Here is a 23,233-nt window from a genome sequence, read left to right as displayed (position 1 = left end):
CCAGTGACAGTGATTGATTATACACAAAACATGCGCTTGGTTGACAAATGTGACATGCAGATTGGCTTTGTTGATTGTGTTCGTAAGAGTTACAAGTGGTACATGAAACTTTTCTTCCATCTCATGGACATTTCAATGCTCAATGCATATATTATGTACCAAATAAAGACTGGCAACAGACAACCATATGGTGAATTTTGTTTGTCTGTTGTCAGACAACTCATAATGAAGTACCAGGTAACAACACCTGCTATACAACAAGGTCCTCGAATTCCTCAGTATATACCCAAGCGTTTGAGGAGGGAAGGTGATCATTTCATAATACAGCTTCCTTCAATTCAGAAGAAATTTGCTCAGAAGAGATGCATTGTCTGTGAACAAACAAAACGACGGCAACAAAGGAGCAAAGACACTCGGTTTATGTGCAAGGAATGTAAGGTACCTCTGTGCATGGTGCCTTGTTTCAAGGAGTTCCACAAGCTCCAGCAGTTCTAAAACCATGTCCAGTGATTGTAAATATGTAAATATATGATAAAACATTAGTATTATACAAGATTTGTGTATGTTTACTGTAATAAACAAAAGTGGTAAACAATATTATGATAATAACTTTAGTGCAGTTACTGTGTTCAATAAAGTGAGTTTATATATATATACATTATATACAGTATTGGTCTCTCAGGCCCCAAATGTTAGTAGGAAAAGAAAAGAAAAAACTACAAAAAACGTTAAATAAAGTAATGCGCGTATGTGGAAATCGTCGATGTTGCCGCCACCCGGCCATTTTGGGTAAACTTCCCGGCACTGTATCTCGGTAAGTACTGATCAGAATTTTTTTTTTGTCTTATTACCTTCACAAAAATATACTCTTTAATTCTGTAATTTTTTTTTTTTTTTTTTCAAAATTTCTTGGACATTGGAGCACCACTTCAGATTTTGGCCTTGGACCCTGAAAGGGTTAAAATTTCATGAACAATATTTTGGCTATTTAAGGTTGAAGAACCAATGATATATGTTACCTAACAATCATAGTTTTTTTAAACATGGGACATCTTCCACTGAGGCAGGATGACCCACAAAAGAAGAAACATTTCACCATCACTCACTCCATCATTGTCTTGCCAGAGGCATGCCAATACTACAGTTTGTTCAAAACTGCAGATTTCCCCACCCCTTCCTTCAGAGTGCAGGCACTGTACTTCCCACCTCCAGGACTCAGGTCCTGTTAACCAGTTTCTCTGAATCCTTTCATGTTACCATACTCACACCCCAACAGCATATCAAGTCAAACACCAATTTTTCTTAAAAAAGTCATTACATATATGCATACCAAAACTAGTAAATTTTCCATACAGCCATATAAACAATTATATGAAAGTTTTCAGGCTTTTTTTTTACTTGTGTTCAATATGTCTCTCATGCACCAGTGTCCAGCAGCAGTTAGTCATTGTTATATTTTTGGTTCATTCATTTTTGGTTCATTCATAGACTCATGGGCTTTCATGTTAAGCTCCTTTAGCCCAAACTGACTTTTTAGGTCCATTAAAATGTGCAAGGGGGGGGGGGGCATAACCACCCCTTCTGAACTCCTAAGGTTCACCAATTATATGTTACTGAGCTGAGCCAAAATGTTGTCATGCCTTTAAGAAGATGGTGATGGAGTGAGTGATAGTGAAAGTGTTTCTTCTTTTTTTGGGTGAGTCACCCTACCTCAATGGGAAACAGCCAGTGTGTTAATAAAAAAAGTTCACTGACGGAGCCATGATCTGGGATAATCTAACGGGCTCTAAAATTGCACTGGGATGGTCCAATAGTGGAAAATATAGCCTCAACAATGCTTCAGTGTGTGTCAGGGAAGGATAGAGCCCACCTCCTGGCAGTGAGAGCCCCTCATGCAGGGGATTTTCTGTTGGCTGTTCCCAACTCCCGCCTTGGCACACGCCTCGACCCACAGACCATTTGTATTGGTGTTGCCCTTCGACTTGCTGCCCCTGTTCTCGCCGAACACAGGTGTATTTGTGGCAGTGAAGCAGCAGACCGATTCAGGTACCATGGTCTTGTGTGCCATAAATCCGAGGGAAAGATTGCAAGACATGAGGAGATCAATAACATTATCAAGAGGAGTCTCACAATAGCCGGATGCCCAGCAGTAAGGGAGCCACCCCAGCTATGCAGATTTGATGGCAGCCAGAAGTGTCCAGATGCTATCATCCTTCAAGCCTGGACAGATGGGAAGCAGGTGGTTTGGGACTATACATGTGCATCTACCTTGGCTGATACCTATCTCCAATACACCAGGGAGGAAGGAGGGGCAGCTGCCAGCCTCAGGGAGTCCCAAAAGTCTAGAAAATATGGAGCACTTGCCCATCATTATATGTTTGTTCCCATAGGCTCAGAGACCCTTGGCTCATGGGGAAAGAATGCATCTAAATTTCTTAAGGAGCTGGGAAAAAGACTCATCAGGGCAACTAGGAATCCCAAGGCAGCTAGTTTTCTGTTCCAGCAGCTCAGTGCGGCTGTTCAAAGGGGTAATGCCTGCTGTATTTTGGGCACACGCCGCAGCTGAGGAGCTGGATGAGATTTTCGCCTTATAATCGGTGATACACACGTAACAACATGTACTGTATATGTCACCTTTATATCAACAATGTATCTCTTGAATAAGCACCACCTTCTCTTAGCTGGAGACTTCAACATCAACCTTGGCCTACTAGATGATCAGTCTGTAACTGATTTCATCAACAATATGAACAACACACTTCTCATACCAACAATAACTAAACCAACCAGGCTCACGGAAACAAGTGCAACCATAATAGACCACATATGGACCAATATACTAGCCCCCCTTAAATCAGGGATAATCACAGATAGCACTACAGACCACTACCCTACCTTCCTCTTGACAAACATTAGTAAACCACCACTTGAATACAACAAAGTTTCATTTAGACTCCATGATGAGGCCTCAATAAGGAAGTTCACAGCTGACCTAGAGACTGTTGACTGGCCTACAGAATTCTCCAGGGCCAATGGTATTGATGACTGGACAGACATTTTTCTTAACAAATTATACAACAAACATTGTCCTATAAAAACGAAACAGATCACAAACAAACAGCTTGGTTGCCCATGGCTAACCAGCACCATTCTGAAATCTATTGATAAGAAACACCAATATGAAAAGCAATATAGACAGGGCTTAATACACAAAGATATTCTTAACCCTTTGAGGGTCGACAGGCCCTCTCCGAAACTCGTTCTCAGGGTCGGCCAAATTTAAAAAAAAAAAAAAAATGATTTTTTCTTATGAAAAGATAGAGAATCTTTTCCCGATCATAAAGACACCAAAAGTTTGAAATTTGATAGAAAACTTACGGAATTATGCTCTCGCAAAGTTAGCGGTCTTGGCGATGTTTACGCATCGGCGATTTTGCCCACTTTGAGCCCCATTTTCGGCCAATTTCACTGTCCTAGTCGACAAAAAACATAAATATTTCGCTAGAACTCCATTTTTTCTATCGAATGGGTGCAAGAAACCACTCATTTATGAAATTCAACTATCCAGTACATTGGTCAGAATTTAGCAATTTTGCCAATTTCACACAAATTTCAAAAGATGCCAATTTCCGAATAGGGTCCAGAATAAACAAGAAAGACATTCCTGGCACTAAAATGACATTTCCTCTAGTCATTATTCACGTCTCAAGGCCCCTCTTATATTCTTTTGCTTTCCACTTTGAATTTTTATTTTCACAAAAAATATAAGATTTACTGTTATGCAGACTACTGCATTAGTGTAAAAAATGGTATAAATATTATTGGTGCACTTGTGAAAGAATATTAGACTCACCAGTTGACGTGTATTGCACGCTTGGCACGATTTGTTTACTTTTGAAGTTTGGTAAAAATCGAACATTTCTGCTACTTTGAGCTCAATTTCAAGGCACCTTTCTTTGTAAAACCAGTCAAAATCATCTCTATTTCTGTAATATGTCTTCCATTCTATAAAATGAGACCAAGAAAACTAGAATACAACAATAAATACAATACGAAAATACACTGCAAAGTCGCTGATTTATTAAAAAAAAATGGTCAAAGTTTTTTTTTTCTCATTATGCACTGTGTGCTGCAGGATTTTTTTTAGACTGTGCACACTGACCACATAGACCCATTCTTTCATATGAAGGCCTACCAGCTTTCTCCCACTAGATTTGAGGCCGCTAGAATTTATGAGTACTAGTACGTCAAAAACCCCTACGCGTAAGACGTACTAGTACGACGAAAACCCTCAAAGGGTTAAACACTATTCATCAGTCCTCACCAAAGTAATAAAGAAAGCCAAACAACTATACTACTCCAGTAGACTCACTGACACAAGAGGAGATATAAAAAAGACCTGGAAAACACACTCTCAGATTCTAGGGACCCACAAACTGAAAAAACCAAGAATATTGTCCTAACTAAACCTAATGAAACACCACTGCATCCCAATGACACAGCTAACAAGATAAACGACTTCTTCTCAACCATAGGTTCTAATCTCGCCAATAAAATCCCATGTACCAATGCCCATGCCGGGGACTACCTAGATGGGAATTTCCCAAATTCCTTCTATCTTGCTCCAACTGAGCCCACGGAAGTCACCGAGATTATAAAGTCACTTAAAAATAACTCAGGGAATCTGTCTCATGTCCCACCATTATTGTACAAGAGAGTGGCCCATGTCCTCTCGCATGCTATCTCATTACTTTTTAACAAGTCACTAGAAACTAGCACCTTCCCGAAACTACTCAAGACGGCAAGGGTTACACCAATACATAAAGGTGGTGACCCTACAGATTTAAACAACTATAGGCCAATATCAAACTTACCATTGCTATCCAAAATCTTTGAGAAACTCGTGCACAGGAGACTATATTCATTTATAACGGCACAAAACATACTCAACCCCTGCCAATTTGGATTCAGGAAAAATAAAAGCACTAGCAATGCAATCATAAAAATGCTAGATCTGCTTTACACAGCATTGGAAAATAAGGAATATCCACTAGGAATTTTTATTGACCTAAGAAAAGCTTTTGACACAGTAGACCATGGCATCCTACCCCACAAACTTGACCATTATGGTATACGAGGCCATGCGCTTGCATATTTCAAATCTTACCTTACTAATAGGTATCAGTATGTCCCCATTAAAGACACAGCATCAACAACACAGCCACTTGATACTGGAGTTCCGCAGGGAAGTGTCCTTGGTCCCCTGCTCTTCCTCATATACATCAATGATCTTTCAAATGTATCTCAACACCTGAACCCCATTCTCTTTGCTGACGACACGACTTATGTCATCTCTCACCCTAACCTTGCCACCCTCAACACCATTGTTAATGAGGAGCTGATCAAAATATCGACTTGGATGACAGCCAATAAACTTATGCTTAACACTGACAAAACCTACTACATTATGTTTGGTAGCAGAGCAGGAGATGCGCAAATTAACATTAAGATCGACAACACTCTAATTGCCAGGCATAATGAGGGCAAATTCCTAGGCCTATACCTCGACAACAACCTGAACTTCAGCACCCATATCCAACACATAACAAAAAAAGTATCCAAAACGGTTGGGATCCTCTCCAAGATACGATACTACGTGCTGCAAACTGCCCTTCTCACACTATACCATTCACTTATATATCCATACCTCACCTATGCTATCTGTGCTTGGGGTTCAACTGCAGCAACACACCTAAAGCCAATAATAACCCAACAAAAAGCCGCAGTAAGAATAATCACTAAACCCCATCCCTGGCAACACCCCCCCTCCACTCTTCATAGCTCTAAACTTACTCCCTGTTCAGTACATCCACACTTACTACTGTGCAATCTACATCAACAGGACCTTAAATTCCAATATTAACCTTGACATAAAATGCTTTCTTGACAGTTGTGACAAAACCCACAGGCACAACACCAGACACAAACATCTCTATGACATTCCCCGTGTCCGACTAAACCTTTACAAAAATTCAATGTATGTCATAGGCCCTAAAATCTGGAACACCCTACCTGAAAATTCTAAAACTGCAGACACATTCATCACCTTCAAAACTACCATCAGAAAACATCTTATCTCCCTGATACACCCTGTCAACTAATAACACGAATACCACCTGGTGGTTAACACTTACACTCACTCACCCATTTGACCATAAACAGAAATATCAATCTCAATCTCAAAATAATGAATCTTAACTAGTCATAAGTTGGCCTGTGATACTCCAATACTGAAACTATGTAGAGTGCCAAAACAAAAGCATTCACATTGCTAAACTCACGAACTAGTATTTAGTCACTTAGCCATAATACCAAATTACCTCATAATTTTGTAATATTTTAAACTTAAGATTTAATCTAAGTCTGCCCGAAATGCCTAGCCATGCTAGGTGTTCTAGTGGTACGCTCTGTAATTATTATTTTACTACATGTAAACCACACAATAACCAAATTCTGTAAACTCAGCATTGTAATCCTTATAGAGAATAAACTCTGAATTTGAATTTGAATTTGAATTTGAATATTATGTAATAAAATATTTCTATAAAAAAAATACTTATATATTTGCCATTATTTTATGCCTAGGGTTATTATTATTATTACAGCCTCTCCTTACTTAGCGATTTACTCATTTACAGATGACTCAGACTTACAACAGGCTCTCTGACCAGTATGCGTACCTAAATAATAAAGTGGACCCTCGGGTAATGGCAGCATTGGCTAACGCCAAAATCGGATAGCGACACGCTTTTGTGTTAAAATGTTGGCTTGGCTAATGCTCAAGAACTCGGTTAAGGACATTCGTCTTGAACGTGTCTGTGCGACCTGAGACCATGTAAAGCCAGTGTGCCATTGTTTACAAGCCAGAGAAGGCGATTCCATGCGTACATGTGATATATTTTGAATTATTCCATTGTTTTTAGTGCTTGTAACTGCTAAATAAGCCACCATGGGCCCAAAGAAAGCTTCTCATGCCAGCCCTGTGGTAAAGAAGGAAAGAAGCACAATAGAATTCAAGAAAAAACTCGTAGCAAAGTGCCAAAGTGGAGGAGGAAGAGAGAGGGGTGAATGTGCCTTCTGCAGTGATTCTATGATATGTACGATACTAAAGCAGCAGGAATCAATAAAGGCTACAGTGCCAGCCAGTGACAAAGTGTAGAATTAACAGTGTAGCAACTAAGTTGAGTGAGTAAGCGATAGAAAAATGACACGAAAGTAACTCTCCAATGTTGTTGGATGTGCATTGGGCCACTGAACATACGCCGCCCTGCTATGTATCTTCCACCACCCAAAAACTCTGCCAGCATCTCCTCCATCAAACTAGTTAACCTTTTGAAGGTCCGTGCTGTAAATCTACGGCTTTACGTTGAGGGTCCAAACCGTAGATCTACACCATGAGCTCAGCTCACTCTGATAAGCTGTGAGCGGAAAATTTTGGCCTAGATATGAGAGAATACATCTATGTGGTATGTGTGCACCACATAAAACAAATCCTGAAGCACACAGTTCATAATGAGAGGAAAAAAACAGACTGTAATTTTTGATTAAAACAGCTACTTTACAGTGTTTTTTCGTATTTTTTCGTATGTTTTTTATAGTTGTATTTGTGATTTCTTGGTCTCATTTGATAGAATGGAAGATATATTACCGAAATAGAGATGATTTTGATTAGTTTTAATACTGGAAATGGCTTGAAACTGAGCTCAAAGTAATGGAAATGTTAAATTTTTGCTGATGATCAAGAGTAAACAAATGACCTCACACATCTAATACACGCCTGCTGGTGGGTCTAATATACATTCACAAATGTGGTGATATTATTTATACACTTATTACAATATTACATAACAGTAAATCATCTATTTTTTTATTTGAATAAAAATTCATTATGTGAATAAAAAATCAAAATGGAATTCAATAGTAAAGCCTGAAAACATAACTAATGAACCGAGGAAATGTTAGTTTAGTGCCAGGAATGTCTGCACTGTTTATTCTGGATCCTATTTTGAAATTGGAGTACAGTGGACCCCCGGTTTACGATATTATTTCATTCCAGAAGTATGTTCAGGTGCCAGTACTGAACGAATTTGTTCCCATAAAGAATATTGTGAATTAGATTAGTCCATTTCAGACCCCCAAACATAGACGTACAAACGCACTTACATAAATACACTTACATAATTGGTCGCATTGGGAGGTGATTGTAAAGCGGGGGTCCACTGTATTTTGAACTTTGCTTTAAATTGGCCAAATTACCAATTTCTAATCACTTTATTTTGTACTTGAAACAGTTGACTTGGCGAATTCTTGTGCTCAATCAATAGAATACAAGTAATGCTAGTGAAATAGCCAAGAATTTGGTCGACTGGAATAATGTAATTGGCCTAAAATGGTAGTAGGTTGGTAGACAGCAACCGCCCAGGGAGGTACTACCGTCCTGCCAAGTGAGTGTAAAACGAAAACCTGTAATTGTTTTACATGATGGTAGGATTGCTGGTGTCCATTTTTCTGTCTCATAAATATGCAAGGTTTCAGGTAGGTCTTGCTACTTCTGCTTACACTTAGGTCACACTACAGATACATGTACAAGCATATATATACACACCCCTCTGAGTTTTCTTCTATTTTCTTACTAGTTCTTGTTCTTGTTTATTTCCTCTTATCTCCATGGGGAAGTGGAACAGAATTCTTCCTCCGTAAGCTATGCGTGTTGTAAGAGGCGACTAAAATGCCAGGAGCAAGGGCCTAGTAACCCTTTCCCCTGTATAAATTACTAAATTTAAAAAGAGAAACTTTCGTTTTTCTTTTTGGGCCACCCTGCCTTGGTGGGATACGGCCGGTTTGTTGAAAGAAGAAGAAATACACCCCACAGTAAAATAAATAAACGTAAATATGAGATGTGGTAGCCAGATAACTTCTACAAGTGAATAACATTTTCTCTAGTGTAACATAAGAGAAAATGTGTTACTGGGGGTAACTGTTGAAAATTATTCATTTCGTATGTATGTAAGTTTATTTATTCAGGGAAGTACAATGCCTGCACTTTAAAGTAGGGGTTTGGGATATTGGCAGTTTGCAATCCCATTCATTGACAACTGGAACAACTTTTATGGCAGACATGATATGTATGCAAGGGATGGGGTACATCTCTCTGGGGCTGGGGTGGTAGCACTTGCAGACTCAATTGAGAAGGCCATTGGTGAAATGCCTATGATTTTAAACTGATGGAAGATAGAGGTATGGGTGTGTGTGGGAAACAAGCAGGTTGCAACACTTGGGTTGGAAACAGTAAATGTATAAAAGGCATTCAGCATGAAGTTATAAATAAAGACAATAGATCAGGTCAGCAAACAAAGGGGGACAGCAGAGGGCAGCAAGGGACTAGCTCCCTTAAGGTTTACTATACTAATAGCAGGAGTGTAAGAAATAAGATAGATGAGCTAAGATTAATTGCAAGTGCAGGAAACATAGATATTATTGCTATAACAGAGACCTGGCTCAATCTGAAAGATAGAGAGATGCCCTCTGAATGTCACATACAAGGCTATAAATTATTCCACACTGACAGGGTCAACAGGAAAGGTGGTGGAGTAGCGATGTATGTCAGAGACAATTTAAATTGTTGTGTTAGACAAGATATTAAATTAGAAGCGTCAGCCACTGAATCTGTTTGGTTACAGCTTCTCGAGGGCCGAGAAAAACTAATTTTGGGTGTGATTTACAGGGCCCCAAATCTTGATAGGGAGTGCAGTAAACTTCTATGGGACGAAATTCGTAAGGCATCTACATACGAAAATGTTGTGCTAATGGGAGATTTCAACTATAGACAGATTGACTGGAGCAATTTGACAGGAAATTTAGAGTCAGGTGACTTTCTTGATACGATCCAGGATTGTTTTTTAAAACAGTTTGTGACAGAGCCAACTAGGGGAAATAACCTCCTTGACTTGGTTCTTGCCAGTAGGGAAACACTAATTAATAATCTTGAGGTTAATGATGAGCTTGGGGAAAGTGATCACAAATCACTCAGTTTTAATATATCATGGAATTCCCCTAATAATGGCAATCAAGTCTCCGTCCCTGACTTTCGCTTGGCTGATTTCATAGGACTGAAAAATTACTTAGGTGGGCTGAACTGGAATGACCTGACTAAGGGTCAGGTAGGTGGTGATGGTTGCCGATATGATGCTTTCCAGGGCATAGTTCTAGCTGCTCAGTCAAATTATGTTCCAAATAGGGAAATCAGATCAAACAAACATGATCCTAAATGGATGAACAATAGATTAAAATATCTGATTGGTCAAAAGAGAGGCATATATAGGCAAATCAAAAGAGGAGAGGGGCAATTGAGAAATCGATATATTCAGTTAAAGAGAGAAATAAAAAAGGGAATTAGAAAAGCAAAAAGAGATTATGAGGTTAAAGTTGCAAGAGAATCGAAGACTAACCCAAAAGGATTCTTTCAGGTATACAGAAGTAAGATCAGGGACAAGATAGGCCCACTCAAAAGTTCCTCGGGTCAGCTCACTGACAGTGATAAGGAAATGTGTAGAATTTTTAACACATACTTCCTCTCAGTTTTTACACAGGAGGATACCAGCAATATTCCAGTAATGATAAATTATGTAGAACAGGACGATAATAAACTGTGCACGATTAGGGTCACAAGTGACATGGTCCTTAGGCAAATAGATAAATTAAAACCTAACAAATCCCCAGGCCCTGATGAACTGTATGCAAGGGTTCTAAAGGAATGTAAAGAGGAGCTTAGCACACCTTTGGCTAATCTTTTCAACATATCACTACAAACTGGCATGGTGCCAGATAAGTGGAAAATGGCAAATGTGATACCTATTTTCAAAACAGGTGACAGGTCCTTAGCTTCGAACTATAGACCAATAAGCCTAACCTCCATAGTGGGAAAATTTATGGAATCAATAATTGCCGAGGCAGTTCGTAGCCACCTTGAAAAGCATAAATTAATCAACGAATCTCAGCATGGTTTTACAAAGGGGCGTTCCTGCCTTACGAATTTATTAACTTTTTTCACTAAGGTATTTGAGGAGGTAGATCATGGTAATGAATATGATATTGTGTATATGGACTTCAGTAAGGCTTTTGACAGGGTCCCACATCAGAGACTATTGAGGAAAATTAAAGCACATGGAATAGGAGGAGAAATTTTTTCCTGGATAGAGGCATGGTTGACAAATAGGCAGCAGAGAGTTTGCATAAATGGGGAGAAATCAGAGTGGGGAAGCGTCATGAGCGGTGTTCCACAGGGGTCAGTGTTGGGCCCCCTGCTGTTCACAATCTACATAAACGACATAGATGAGGGCATAAAGAGCGACATCGGCAAGTTTGCCGATGACACCAAAATAGGCCGTCGAATTCATTCTGACGAGGACATTCGAGCACTCCAGGAAGATTTGAATAGTCTGATGCAGTGGTCGGAGAAGTGGCAGATGCAGTTTAATATAGACAAATGCAAAGTTCTAAATGTTGGACAGGACAATAACCATGCCACATATAAACTAAATAATGTAGATCTTAATATTACGGATTGCGAAAAAGATTTAGGAGTTCTGGTTAGCAGTAATCTGAAACCAAGACAACAGTGCATAAGTGTTCGCAATAAAGCTAATAGAATCCTTGGCTTCATATCAAGAAGCATAAATAATAGGAGTCCTCAGGTTGTTCTTCAACTCTATACATCCTTGGTTAGGCCTCATTTAGATTATGCTGCACAGTTTGGTCACCGTATTACAGAATGGATATAAATTCTCTGGAAAATGTACAAAGGAGGATGACAAAGTTGATCCCATGTATCAGAAACCTTCCCTATGAGGATAGACTAAGGGCCCTGAAACTGCACTCTCTAGAAAGACGTAGAATTAGGGGGGATATGATTGAGGTGTATAAATGGAAGACAGGAATAAATAAAGGGGATGTAAATAGTGTGCTGAAAATATCTAGCCTAGACAGGACTCGCAGCAATGGTTTTAAGTTGGAAAAATTCAGATTCAGGAAGGATATAGGAAAGTACTGGTTTGGTAATAGAGTTGTGGATGAGTGGAACAAACTCCCAAGTACCGTTATAGAGGCCAGAACATTGTGTAGCTTTAAAAATAGGTTGGATAAATACATGAGTAGATGTGGGTGGGTGTGAGTTGGACCTGATAGCTTGTGCTACCAGGTCGGTTGCCGTGTTCCTCCCTTAAGTCAATGTGACCTGACCTGACTAGGTTGGGTGCATTGGCTTAAGCCGGTAGGAGACTTGGACCTGCCTCGCATGGGCCAGTAGGCCTTCTGCAGTGTTCCATCGTTCTTATGTTCTTATGTTGTGTATCTTTATATGTGTATGCTTCTAAACTGTTGTATTCTGAGCACCTCTGCAAAAACAGTGATAATGTGTGAGTGTGGTGAAAGTGTTGAATGATGATGAAAGTATTTTCTTTTTGGGGATTTTCTTTCTTTTTTGGGTCACCCTGCCTCGGTGGGAGACAGCCGACTTGTTGAAAAAAAAAAAAATACACAAATACAGTTACAAAGATTATCATACATAACAGCATATGTTTAGAGAACCTGGGATAACCCAAAAAAGTCAGACAGAGTGACTTATTTCCATTGCCTTCACTCAGAGTCATTTCTTCTAAAAATGGTGTTACATGAGAATGGGAATGTTCTTCTTTATTTATTCTACCGTATCAATGTAGAGATGACTTGTACACAATGTAACTTGTACATAAACCAGACGTGTACACCTGGTTTGTTTACAAAACTTACGTTCACCTGGTTTGTTTACATAACTCTACGCCTGTCCTCTCTCATATACTCATTCTCTCTCTCTCTCATTTATTCGTTTTATCTCATTTACTCACCCCTGACCCTACATTAAGACTACAAATATTTTAAGGTAAGTAATGAGTGAATTGTATATGCATTTTATCGCTCTGGGATGCTTAAATATCATAGAATAGTATGTGTGGGTTGAATGGCCTGGTATGGTAGCCCGGCTGACTACCATACATACCACACTTGATTTCTTACAAAAAATACTACTCATCTCACCCTAGATTAAGACTATAAATATTTTAAGGTAAGTAATGAGTGAACTGTATATGCATTTTATCGCTCTGGGATGCTTAAATGTAATAGAATATTATGTGGGTGGGTTGGCCTGGTATGGTAGCCTGGCTGACTACCATACATACCACACTTGATTTCTTACAATAAATACTACTTGCCTCACCCTAGATTAAGACTATAAATATTTTAAGGTAAGTAATGAGTGCACTATGTGTGTATTGTACTTTTTTATTGTTTTCTGATGCCTAGTTTTATTGCTAACTTAATACAGTGAACCCCCGCCTTACGATATTATTTCATTCAAGAAGTCTGTTCGGGTGCCGTTACCGACCGAATTTGTTCCCATAAGGAATATTGTGAATTAGATTAGTCCGTTTCAGACTCCCAAAAATACACGTACAAAAGCACGTACAAAAATACACTTACATAATTGGTTGAGTTGGGAGCTGATCGTAAGGCGGGGGTCCACTGTATATGGTAGTGTAAATTTGTTATCTAGTATTTGTATGCATTTATAAGGGAAAAAAAAGGGTGTTCCACTTTACGGCGATTTCCGCTTTACGGCAGTAGCCTGGAACTTAACCTGCCATATAAGTGGGGCCCTACTGTACTTACACTTTTATATTTATACTTACCTTGGAGGAGATGTTAGTTTAACCCTTTCAGGGTCCAGAGGCCAAATTTCAAATTGTGCACCAGTGTCCAAGAATTTTCAAAAAATAGTTTTATTTTTTCTTGTGAAATGGTAGAGAATCTTTTTCTGAAGGTAATAAAACAAAAAGTACAAAATTTGATGGAAAATTGATGAAATTATGCTCTCGCGAATTTTGATGTGTCAGCGATATTTACGCATCGGCGATTTTGCCGACTTTGACTCCCATTTTAGGCCAATTACATTATTTCACTCAACCAAATTCTTGGCTATTTCACTAGTATTACTTCCATTCTATCGATTGAGCACAAGAATTCGCCAAGTTAACTGTTTCAAGCACAAAATGAAGTGATCGGAAAATGGTAATTTGGCCAATTTAAGGCAAAGTTCAAAATACTCCAATTTCAAAATAGGGTCCAGAATAAACAGTGCAGGCATTCCTGGCACTAAACTAACATTTCTTCTGTTCATTAGTTATGTTTTCAGGCTTTACTAATGAATTCCATTTTGATTTTTTATTCACATAATGAATTTTTATTCAAATAAAAAAATAGAAGATTTACTGTTATGCAATACTGTAATAATTGTATAAATAATATCACCACATTTGTAAATGTATATTAGACCCACCAGCAGGTGTGTATTAGACGTGTGAGGTCATTTGTTTACTCTTGATCATCAGCAAAAATTTAACATTTCTGCTACTTTGAGCTCAGTTTCAAGCCATTTACAGTACTAACACTAATCAAAATCATCTATATTTCGGTAATATATCTTCCATTCTATCAAATGAGACCAAGAAATCGTAAATACAACTATAAAAAACATACGAAAAAACACTGTAAAGTTGCTCTTTTAATCGAAAATTACAGTCTCAGTTTTTTTTCCTCTCATTATGAACTGTGTGCTTCAGGATTTGTTTTATGTGGTGCACACATACCACATAGATGTATTCTCTCATATCTAGGCCAAAATTTTCCACTCACAGCTTATCAGAGTGAGCTGAGCTCATGGCGTAGATCTATGGTTTGGACCCTCAACGTAAAGCCGTAGATTTATGGTACGGACCCTCAAAGGGTTAACTAGTTTGATGGAGGAGATGCTGGCAGAGTTTTTGGGTGGTGGAAGATACGTAGCAGGGCGGCGTATGTTCAGTGGCCCAATGCACATCCAACAACATTGGAGAGTTACTTTCGTGTCATTTTTCTATCGCTTACTCACTCAACTTACTTGCTACACTGTTAATTCTACACTTGGTCACTGGCTTTCACTGTAGCCTTTATTGATTCCTGCTGCTTTAGTATCGTACATATCATAGAATCAATGCAGAAGGCACATTCACCCCTCTCTCTTCCTCCTCCACTTTGGCACTTTGCTACGAGTTTTTTCTTGAATTCTATTGTGCTTCTTTCCTTCTTTACCACAGGGCTGGCATGAGAAGCTGTCTTTGGGCCCATGGTGGCTTATTTAGCAGTTACAAGCACTAAAAACAATGGAATAATACAAAATATATCACATGTACGCATGGAATCGTCTTCTCCGGCTTGTAAACAATGGCACACTGGCTTTACATGGGCTCAGGCTGCACAGACACGTTCAGGACGAATGTCCTTAACCGAGTTCTTGAGCGTTAGCCAAGCCAATATTTTGACGTAAAAGCGTGTCGCTATCCGATTTTGGCGTTAGCCAATGCTGCCATTACCCGAGGGTCCACTGTATTTTTAGGTAAGCATACTGGTCAGAGAGCCTGTTGTAAGTCTGAGTCGTCTGTAAATGAGTACGTCGCTAAGTAAGGAGAGGCTGTAATAACAATAATAACCCTAGGCATAAAATAATGGCAAATATATAATTATTTTTTTTATAAGAATATTTTATTACATAATATGGTACAAAAGATTTAAGAGATACATTGTTGATATAAAGGTGGCATATACAGTACATGTTGTTACGTGTGTATCACCGATTATAAGGTCAAAATCTCATCCAGCTCCTCAGAGCTGGGGTGTGTGCCCAAAATACAGCGGGCATTACCCCTTTGAACAGCCGCACTGAGACGCTGGAACAGAAAACTAGCTGCCCTGGGATCCCTAGTTACCCTGATGAGTCTTTTTCCCAGCTCCTTAAGGAATTTAGATGCATTCTTTCCCCATGAGCCAAGGGTCTCTGAGCCTATGGGAACAAACATATAATGATGGGCAAGTTCTCCATATTTTCTAGATTTTTTGGACTCCCTGAGGCTGGCAGCTGCCTCTCCTTCCTCTCTGGTGTATTGGAGATAGGTATCTGCCAAGGTAGATGCACATGTATAGTCCCAAACCACCTACTTCCCATCTGTCCATGCTTGAAGGGTGATACCATCTGGACACTTCTGGCTGCCATCAAATCTGCATAGCTGGGGTGGCTCCCTTACTGCTGGGCATCCGGCTGTTGTGAGGCTCCTCTTGATAATGTTATTAACCTCATAATGTCTTGCAATCTTTCCCTCGGATTTACGGCACACAAGACCATGGTACCCTAATCGGTCTGCTGCTTCACTGCCACAAATACACCTGTGTTCGGCGAGAATAGGGGCGGCAAGTCGAAGGGCAACACCGATGCGAATGGTCTGTGCATTGAGGCATGTGCCAAGGCTGGAGTTGGGAACAGCCAACAGAAAATCCCCTGCATGAGGGGCTCTCACTGCCAGGTGCGGGGCTCTATCCTTCCCTGACACTCTGAAGCATTGTTGAGGCTGGCACTCTGCGAGTGTCAGCTTTGAACCTTGGCATATGTTTACGATTACCATGCACTGTGCCACACACATCTGTCAGGTTCTTTCGCAAGAAATCACTGAGTATGGGGCTTGTGTACCAGTTATCATTAAATAATATATGCCCCTTACCAAGATATGGCTCCATCATAGTTCGAACCACATCACCAGAGATACCCAATAACTTCCTGGTATCTCTCAATGTATTACTGCCAGCGTACACAATGATATTCAAAACGAGACCACTTTTGCAATCACACAGTACAAATAACTTTATACCAAAGCGTTTCCTCTTGTTTGGTATGTATTGCTTGAATGGAAGTCTTCCCTTGAATAAAATCAAAGACTCGTCAATAAAAAGCTTCCTGAAGGGATAAAAATACATGCAACACTTTTGTTTCAGGTACATAAACACATTTCTGATCTTATATAACCTGTCGCTTCTGTCAGGCCTTGTTTTGTCTGAAAAGTGTAACATACGTAACAGTATAAAGAAACGATTCACACCTATAATGTCACTAAAACCTGGGGTTGAAATCAGGTGTTATGTTGCCCAGTATAGTGACAGTGTGCTTATACACATGTGGCATAAGCATTATTGTGGTAAAAAACAGGTACATCTCTGCCACAGTTGTGTCCTTCCACTGGTGTAGCCATGATCTTGGTGAGAGAATTGTATTTGCCATGGTGTACTCATAATATGTGTTGGTTTCCCTGACAATAATGTCCATCAGGGGTTCATCGAAGAGTAACTGAAAGTATTCCAGTTCAGCAGCATTGTTCCCAAGTGTACACGATGGCCGTATTCCACTTTGTGTTTCATCAAAGTCATGGGAACTGGGAACAAACTCGTCACCTTGCTGCCAATCCCAGATGCAGTCTGCTGGTGGGTTCTGGATATTGAAACGTGGTTGTGCAGGTTGTGGGAGTGTGGGGTTGGGCGAGGCTGGTTGTGCAGAGTCAGCAGCATGGGTAGTAGCGTGGCCCGCTGCCGGTGCCACATGACTCATGCCACCATCACTATCACCACCACTACCTGCTGCCTAACTCACATCATTCATACCCATCGTAACAATATCGTCACCTTCACTATTTGGTAGTGGTGTAGGGCCACGGGATGTGCTCCGAGATTTACTCCTTCCCCTTGGAACAGCACATGAAACACTACCAGACCGCATGCTACATTGTATATATTGCCGCTTCACCGGGGAATGTTCACCCTCACCGTCACAACTAGAACTGCTTTCAATAACTTTGAAATCACTATGACTATCACATTCACTGCTCACATCTGAGTCTTGTACACGGGCAAATAGTTTCCTCTTTCGTCCTGGTACAGGTGAATGTGAACGAGCCAGCCCAGCACCAGAGGTGGAAGGTTGTGGGTCATCTGGGTTTTCATCACTAATTACGTTATCCTGGGCACATTTTTCGGTCACACCCGCTTGAAAACCATGGAATTCACTTTCACTGACACTTCCATCACTGTTAGAGCTATCACTTGGAAACAAAAGACTTCCAATCTGCCGAGGAGTGAGGTACTTCTTACTGCGAGGCATGGTGAAAATGGACTACCAAGATGGCGTTCCCACAATGCACCACTGAGTCCCAGATTTTTTCACAGGGTGCACACCCACCACTCAGACCCATTCTCTCTCATGTAGGCCTACCAGCTTTCTCCCGCTTGATTTGAAGCCGCTAGAATTTACGCGTATAAATACGTCAGAAACAGTGGCGCGTAAGACGTATATATACGACGTAAACAATCAAAGGGTTAAAAAAATCTGGGACCACTTAGTACCTTGTAGGAGCGCCAGTTAAACTGAGCCCCAGCTAGAGCAAACAGTGTAGCAAACACCAAGGATTCACTGATGTAATGTCATATTAACACTCCTCTTTTAAGAGGAAAGTGATGTTAACCCCAAGTTTAGGGTCTGTTGATCTCTGTCTATCTCTGTCTGTCTCTGTCTATCTGTCTTTGTCTGTCTCTATCAGTCTCTGTCTGTGTCTGTCTCTATCTGTCTCTGCCTTTGTCTGTCTCTGTCTATCTCTTTCAGTCTGTCTCTGTTTATCTCTGTCTCACAGGTACATATAAATACAAGTATATGTAGTATAAATTACCTAGGATAACCCAAAAAATCCAGACAAAGTGCTATACTCTGCTTGAAGATGTGAGTAAAGGTAATGACGCAGTCATGTGGCTCTCTCTGAGACAAAGAGCTAGGCGGATAGACAGATAGACAGGGAGCTTGACAGACAGACAAATAGACAGACAGACATGTTTGTGTACCAGTGAAAACAAAGCGAGGGCGATGCTCATCAAATGTCACTTCTAATCTTTTCTTATCTGTTGCACCCTCCCCCACCCTCGTGTATGCTTATCAAACGTCAGCTCTTATCAGATGTTATCTCATCTTATCATGTCACTGTCAGGGGTGGACTTTGTTTTTCATGCTTCAAGGGAACTTATTATTACCTATTATTATTATGTATTCTCCTCCTCCTCCTCCTTCTCCTCCTCCTCCTCTTCTGCTTCCTCCCTCTCCTTCTTCTCCTCCTCATTATTATTATATATTTCTACATATCCAAAACATTGCTGGGGCCTATAAATACTTTGTATATATCCCAAGACAATAGTAAATGACCAAGGCAGGTGTAAATGTCCACCTGTCAATGTGTTTGTGACAATTTGAGTACAATTTCAGTACTTAATACTAGTGTCAGAACAAAGATTGGTTATGAAATGACAAGAACTACTATCAATTGTAATTATCAGAGCATAAAAATTATATAAAACAATATGAAAAATAGAAAAAAAGGTATATCGGCGACACTTCTGCAAGCGGCAAGACGCCAGGTTGCCGTCACGTGAGCATCCAGTGCCAACTTCTCAGCCTCATATCTCTGTAAGTTTTTTTTTTTTTTTTCAACAAGTCGGCCGTCTCCCACCGAGGCAGGGTGACCCAAAAAAGAAAGAAAATCCCCAAAAAGAAAATACTTTCATCATCATTCAACACTTTCACCACACTCGCACATTATCACTGTTTTGCAGAGGTGCTCAGAATACAACAGTTTAGAAGCATACACATATAAAGATACACAACATATCCCTCCAAACTGCCAATATTCCAAACCCCTCCTTTAAAGTGCAGGCATTGTACTTCCCATTTCCAGGACTCAAGTCCAACTACGTATATGAAAATAACCGGTTTCCCTGAATCCCTTCACTAAATATTACCCTGCTCACACTCCAACAGATCGTCAGGTCCCAAGTACCATTCGTCTCCATTCACTCCTATCTAACATGCTCACGCACACTTGCTGGAAGTCCAAGCCCCTTGCCCACAAAACCTCCTTTACCCCCTCTCTCCAACCCTATCGAGGACGACCCCTACCCCGCCTTCCTTCCCCTATAGATTTATATGCTTTCCATGTCATTCTACTTTGATCCATTCTCTCTAAATGACCAAACCACTTCAAAAACCCCTCTTCTGCCCTCTGACTAATACTTTTATTAACTCCACACCTTTTCCTAATTTCCACACTCCGAATTTTCTGCATAATATTTACACCACACATTGCCCTTAAACAGGACATCTCCACTGCCTCCAACCGTCTCCTCGCTGCTGCATTTACCACCCAAGCTTCACACCCATATAAGAGTGTTGGTACTACTATACTTTCATACATTCCCTTCTTTGCCTCCATAGATAACATTTTTTGACTCCACATATACACACCACTCACCTTTTTTCCCTCATCAATTCTATGATTAACCTCATCCTTCATAAATCCATCCGCCGACACGTCAACTCCCAAGTATCTGAAAACATTCACTTCTTACATACTCCTCCTCCCCAATTTGATATCCAATTCTTTATCTAAACCATTTGATACCCTCATCACCTTACTCTTTTCTATGTTCACTTTCAACTTTCTACCTTTACACACATTCCCAAACTCATCCACTAACCTTTGCAATTTTTCTTTAGAATCTCCCATAAGCACAGTATCATCAGCAAAAAGTAACTGTGTCAATTCCCATTTTGAATTTGATTCCCCAAAATTTAATCCCACCCCTCTCCCGAACACCCTAGCATTTACTTTCTTTACAACCCCATCTATAAATATATTAAACAACCATGGTGACATTACACATCCCTGTCTAAGACCTACTTTTACCGGGAAGTATTCTCCCTCTCTTCTACACACCCTAACCTGAGCCTAACTATCCTCATAAAATCTCTTTACAGCATTTAATAACTTACCACCTATTCCATATACTTGCAACATCTGCCACATTGCTCCTCTATCCACTCTATCATATGCCTTTTCTAAATCCATAAATGCAATAAGAACTTCCCTACCTTTATCTAAATACTGTTCACATATATGCTTCAATGTAAACACTTGATCTACACATCCCCTACCCACTCTGAAACCTCCTTGCTCATCTGCAATCCTACATTCTGTCTTACCTCTAATTCTTTCAATTATAACCCTACCGTACACTTTTCCTGGTATACTCAGTAAACTTATTCCTCTATAATTTTTACAGTCTCTTTTGTCCCCTTTCCCTTTATATAAAGGGACTATACACGCTCTCTGCCAATCCCTAGGTACCTTCCCCTCTTTCATACATTTATTAAACAAAAGTACCAACCACTCCAACACTATATCCCCCCCTGCTTTTAACATTTCTGTCATGATCCCATCAGTTCCAGCTGCTTTACCCCCTTTCATTCTACGTAATGCCTCACGTACCTCCCCCACACTTACATTCTGCTCTTCTTCACTCCTAAAAGATGGTATACCTCCCTGACCAGTGCATGAAATTACTGCCTCTCTTTCTTCCTTAACATTTAAAAGTTCCTCAAAATATTCTCGCCATCTACCTAATACCTCCATCTCCCCATCTACTAACTCCCCTACTCTGTTTTTAACTGACAAATCCATACTTTCCCTAGGCTTTCTTAACTTGTTTAACTCACTCCAAAATTTTTTCTTATTTTCATTAAAATTTCTTGACGGTGCCTCTCCCACTCTATCATCTGCTCTCCTTTTGCCCTCTCTCACCACTCTCTTTACCTTTCTTTTACTCTCCATATACTCTGCTCTTCTTATAACACTTCTGCTTTGTAAAAACCTCTCATAAGCTACCCTTTTCTCTTTTATCACACCCTTTACTTCATCATTCCACCAATCACTCCTCTTTCCTCCTGCCCCCACCCTCCTATAACCACAAACTTCTGCCCCACATTCTAATACTGCATTTTAAAAGCTATTCCAACCCTCTTCAACCCCCCCACTACTCATCTTTGCACTTGCTCACCTTTCTGCCAATAGTCACTTATATCTCACCCGAACTTCCTCCTCCCTTAGTTTATACACTTTCACCTCCCTCTTACTTCTTGTTGCCACCTTCCTCTTTTCCCATCTACCTCTTACTCTAACTGTAGCTACAACTAAATAATGATCCGATATATCAGTTGCCCCTCCATAAACATGTACATCCTGGAGCCTACCCATCAACCTTTTATCCACCAATACATAATCTAATAAACTACTTTCATTACGTGCTACATCATACCTTGTATATTTATTTATCCCCTTTTTCATAAAATATGTATTACTTATTACCAAATCTCTTTCTACACATAGCTCAATTAAAGGCTCCCCATTTATATTTACCCCTGGCACCCGAAATTTACCTACTACTCCCTCCATAACATTTTTACCCACTTTAGCATTGAAATCCCCAACCACCATTACTCTCACACTTGATTCAAAACTCCCCACACATTCACTCAACATTTCCCAAAATCTCTCTCTCTCCTCTACACTTCTCTCTTCTCCAGGTGCATACACGCTTATTATAGCCCACTTTTCACATCCAATCTTTATTTTACTCCACATAATCCTTGAATTAATACATTTATAGTCCCTCTTTTCCTGCCATAGCTTATCCTTCAACATTATTGCTACTCCTTCTTTAGCTCTAACTCTATTTGAAACCCCTGACCTAATCCCATTTATTCCTCTCCATTGAAACTCTCCCACCCCCTTCAGCTTTGTTTCACTTAAAGCCAGGACATCTGTAAGTACTGACCCTAATTTTTTTTTATTCTAAAACACTTAAAAAATGTGCTCTTTTTTCTATAAAAAAAAAAAAGATTTTTTTTTCAAAATATTCGGGGCGCTGCACAAGTGAACGTATATATATGTTTGGACCGTTTAAGGGTTAAAGACTAGCTCTCTGGAACGGGCTGAAGGCGTTAGCCGAGGGTCCACTGTACTTATGGGCATGCATGTTTATGACACTTACAGTACATTATTCAGTTAATTACTCTTTTAAGCTTACCGGACAAAACGCTTTTGCAGAGGCTCATTCTTATGCACTACAGAAATTGCAGCACACACCCAGGTCTCATCAATCTTCTTCCAGTGGCGTACATTGACGAAGTCTCTGGCAGAAACCGCACCCCCAGGGCCCTTTGCTGCTACATGGTACACCACATCTGTGCTGTTGTCTATTGCCTGTGCATGCAGAATAAATATTGTACTACAATATCAGACTATGGGAGCAAGGGGGCTAGTAACCCCTTCTCCCGTATAAATTACTAAATGTAAAAAGAAAATTTTTTCTTCTTTTTAGATCACCCTGCCTCGGTGAGATACGATCA

The 23,233-nt window shown here is 40.0% G+C and overlaps 1 protein-coding gene across 3 annotated transcripts in view; it reads right to left on the bottom strand.

Moving 5' to 3' along the window:
• Positions 1-23,233, bottom strand: part of Start1 (Steroidogenic acute regulatory protein-like) — a 368,052-nt gene that overhangs the window by 12,305 nt on the left and 332,514 nt on the right. For all 3 annotated transcript variants that reach the window (XM_070084953.1, XM_070084954.1, XM_070084955.1), the window contains one exon: positions 22,912-23,087. In XM_070084953.1, the coding sequence (XP_069941054.1) occupies positions 22,912-23,087 (176 nt within the window). The remainder of the gene's footprint in view (positions 1-22,911; positions 23,088-23,233) is intronic.

Source organism: Cherax quadricarinatus, chromosome 14, assembly GCF_038502225.1.
Source record: "Cherax quadricarinatus isolate ZL_2023a chromosome 14, ASM3850222v1, whole genome shotgun sequence".
In the NCBI taxonomy this organism is placed as follows: domain Eukaryota; kingdom Metazoa; phylum Arthropoda; class Malacostraca; order Decapoda; family Parastacidae; genus Cherax; species Cherax quadricarinatus.
Note: the sequence above shows the minus strand (reverse complement) of the source record. Positions and strands in the feature narration are given on the sequence as shown.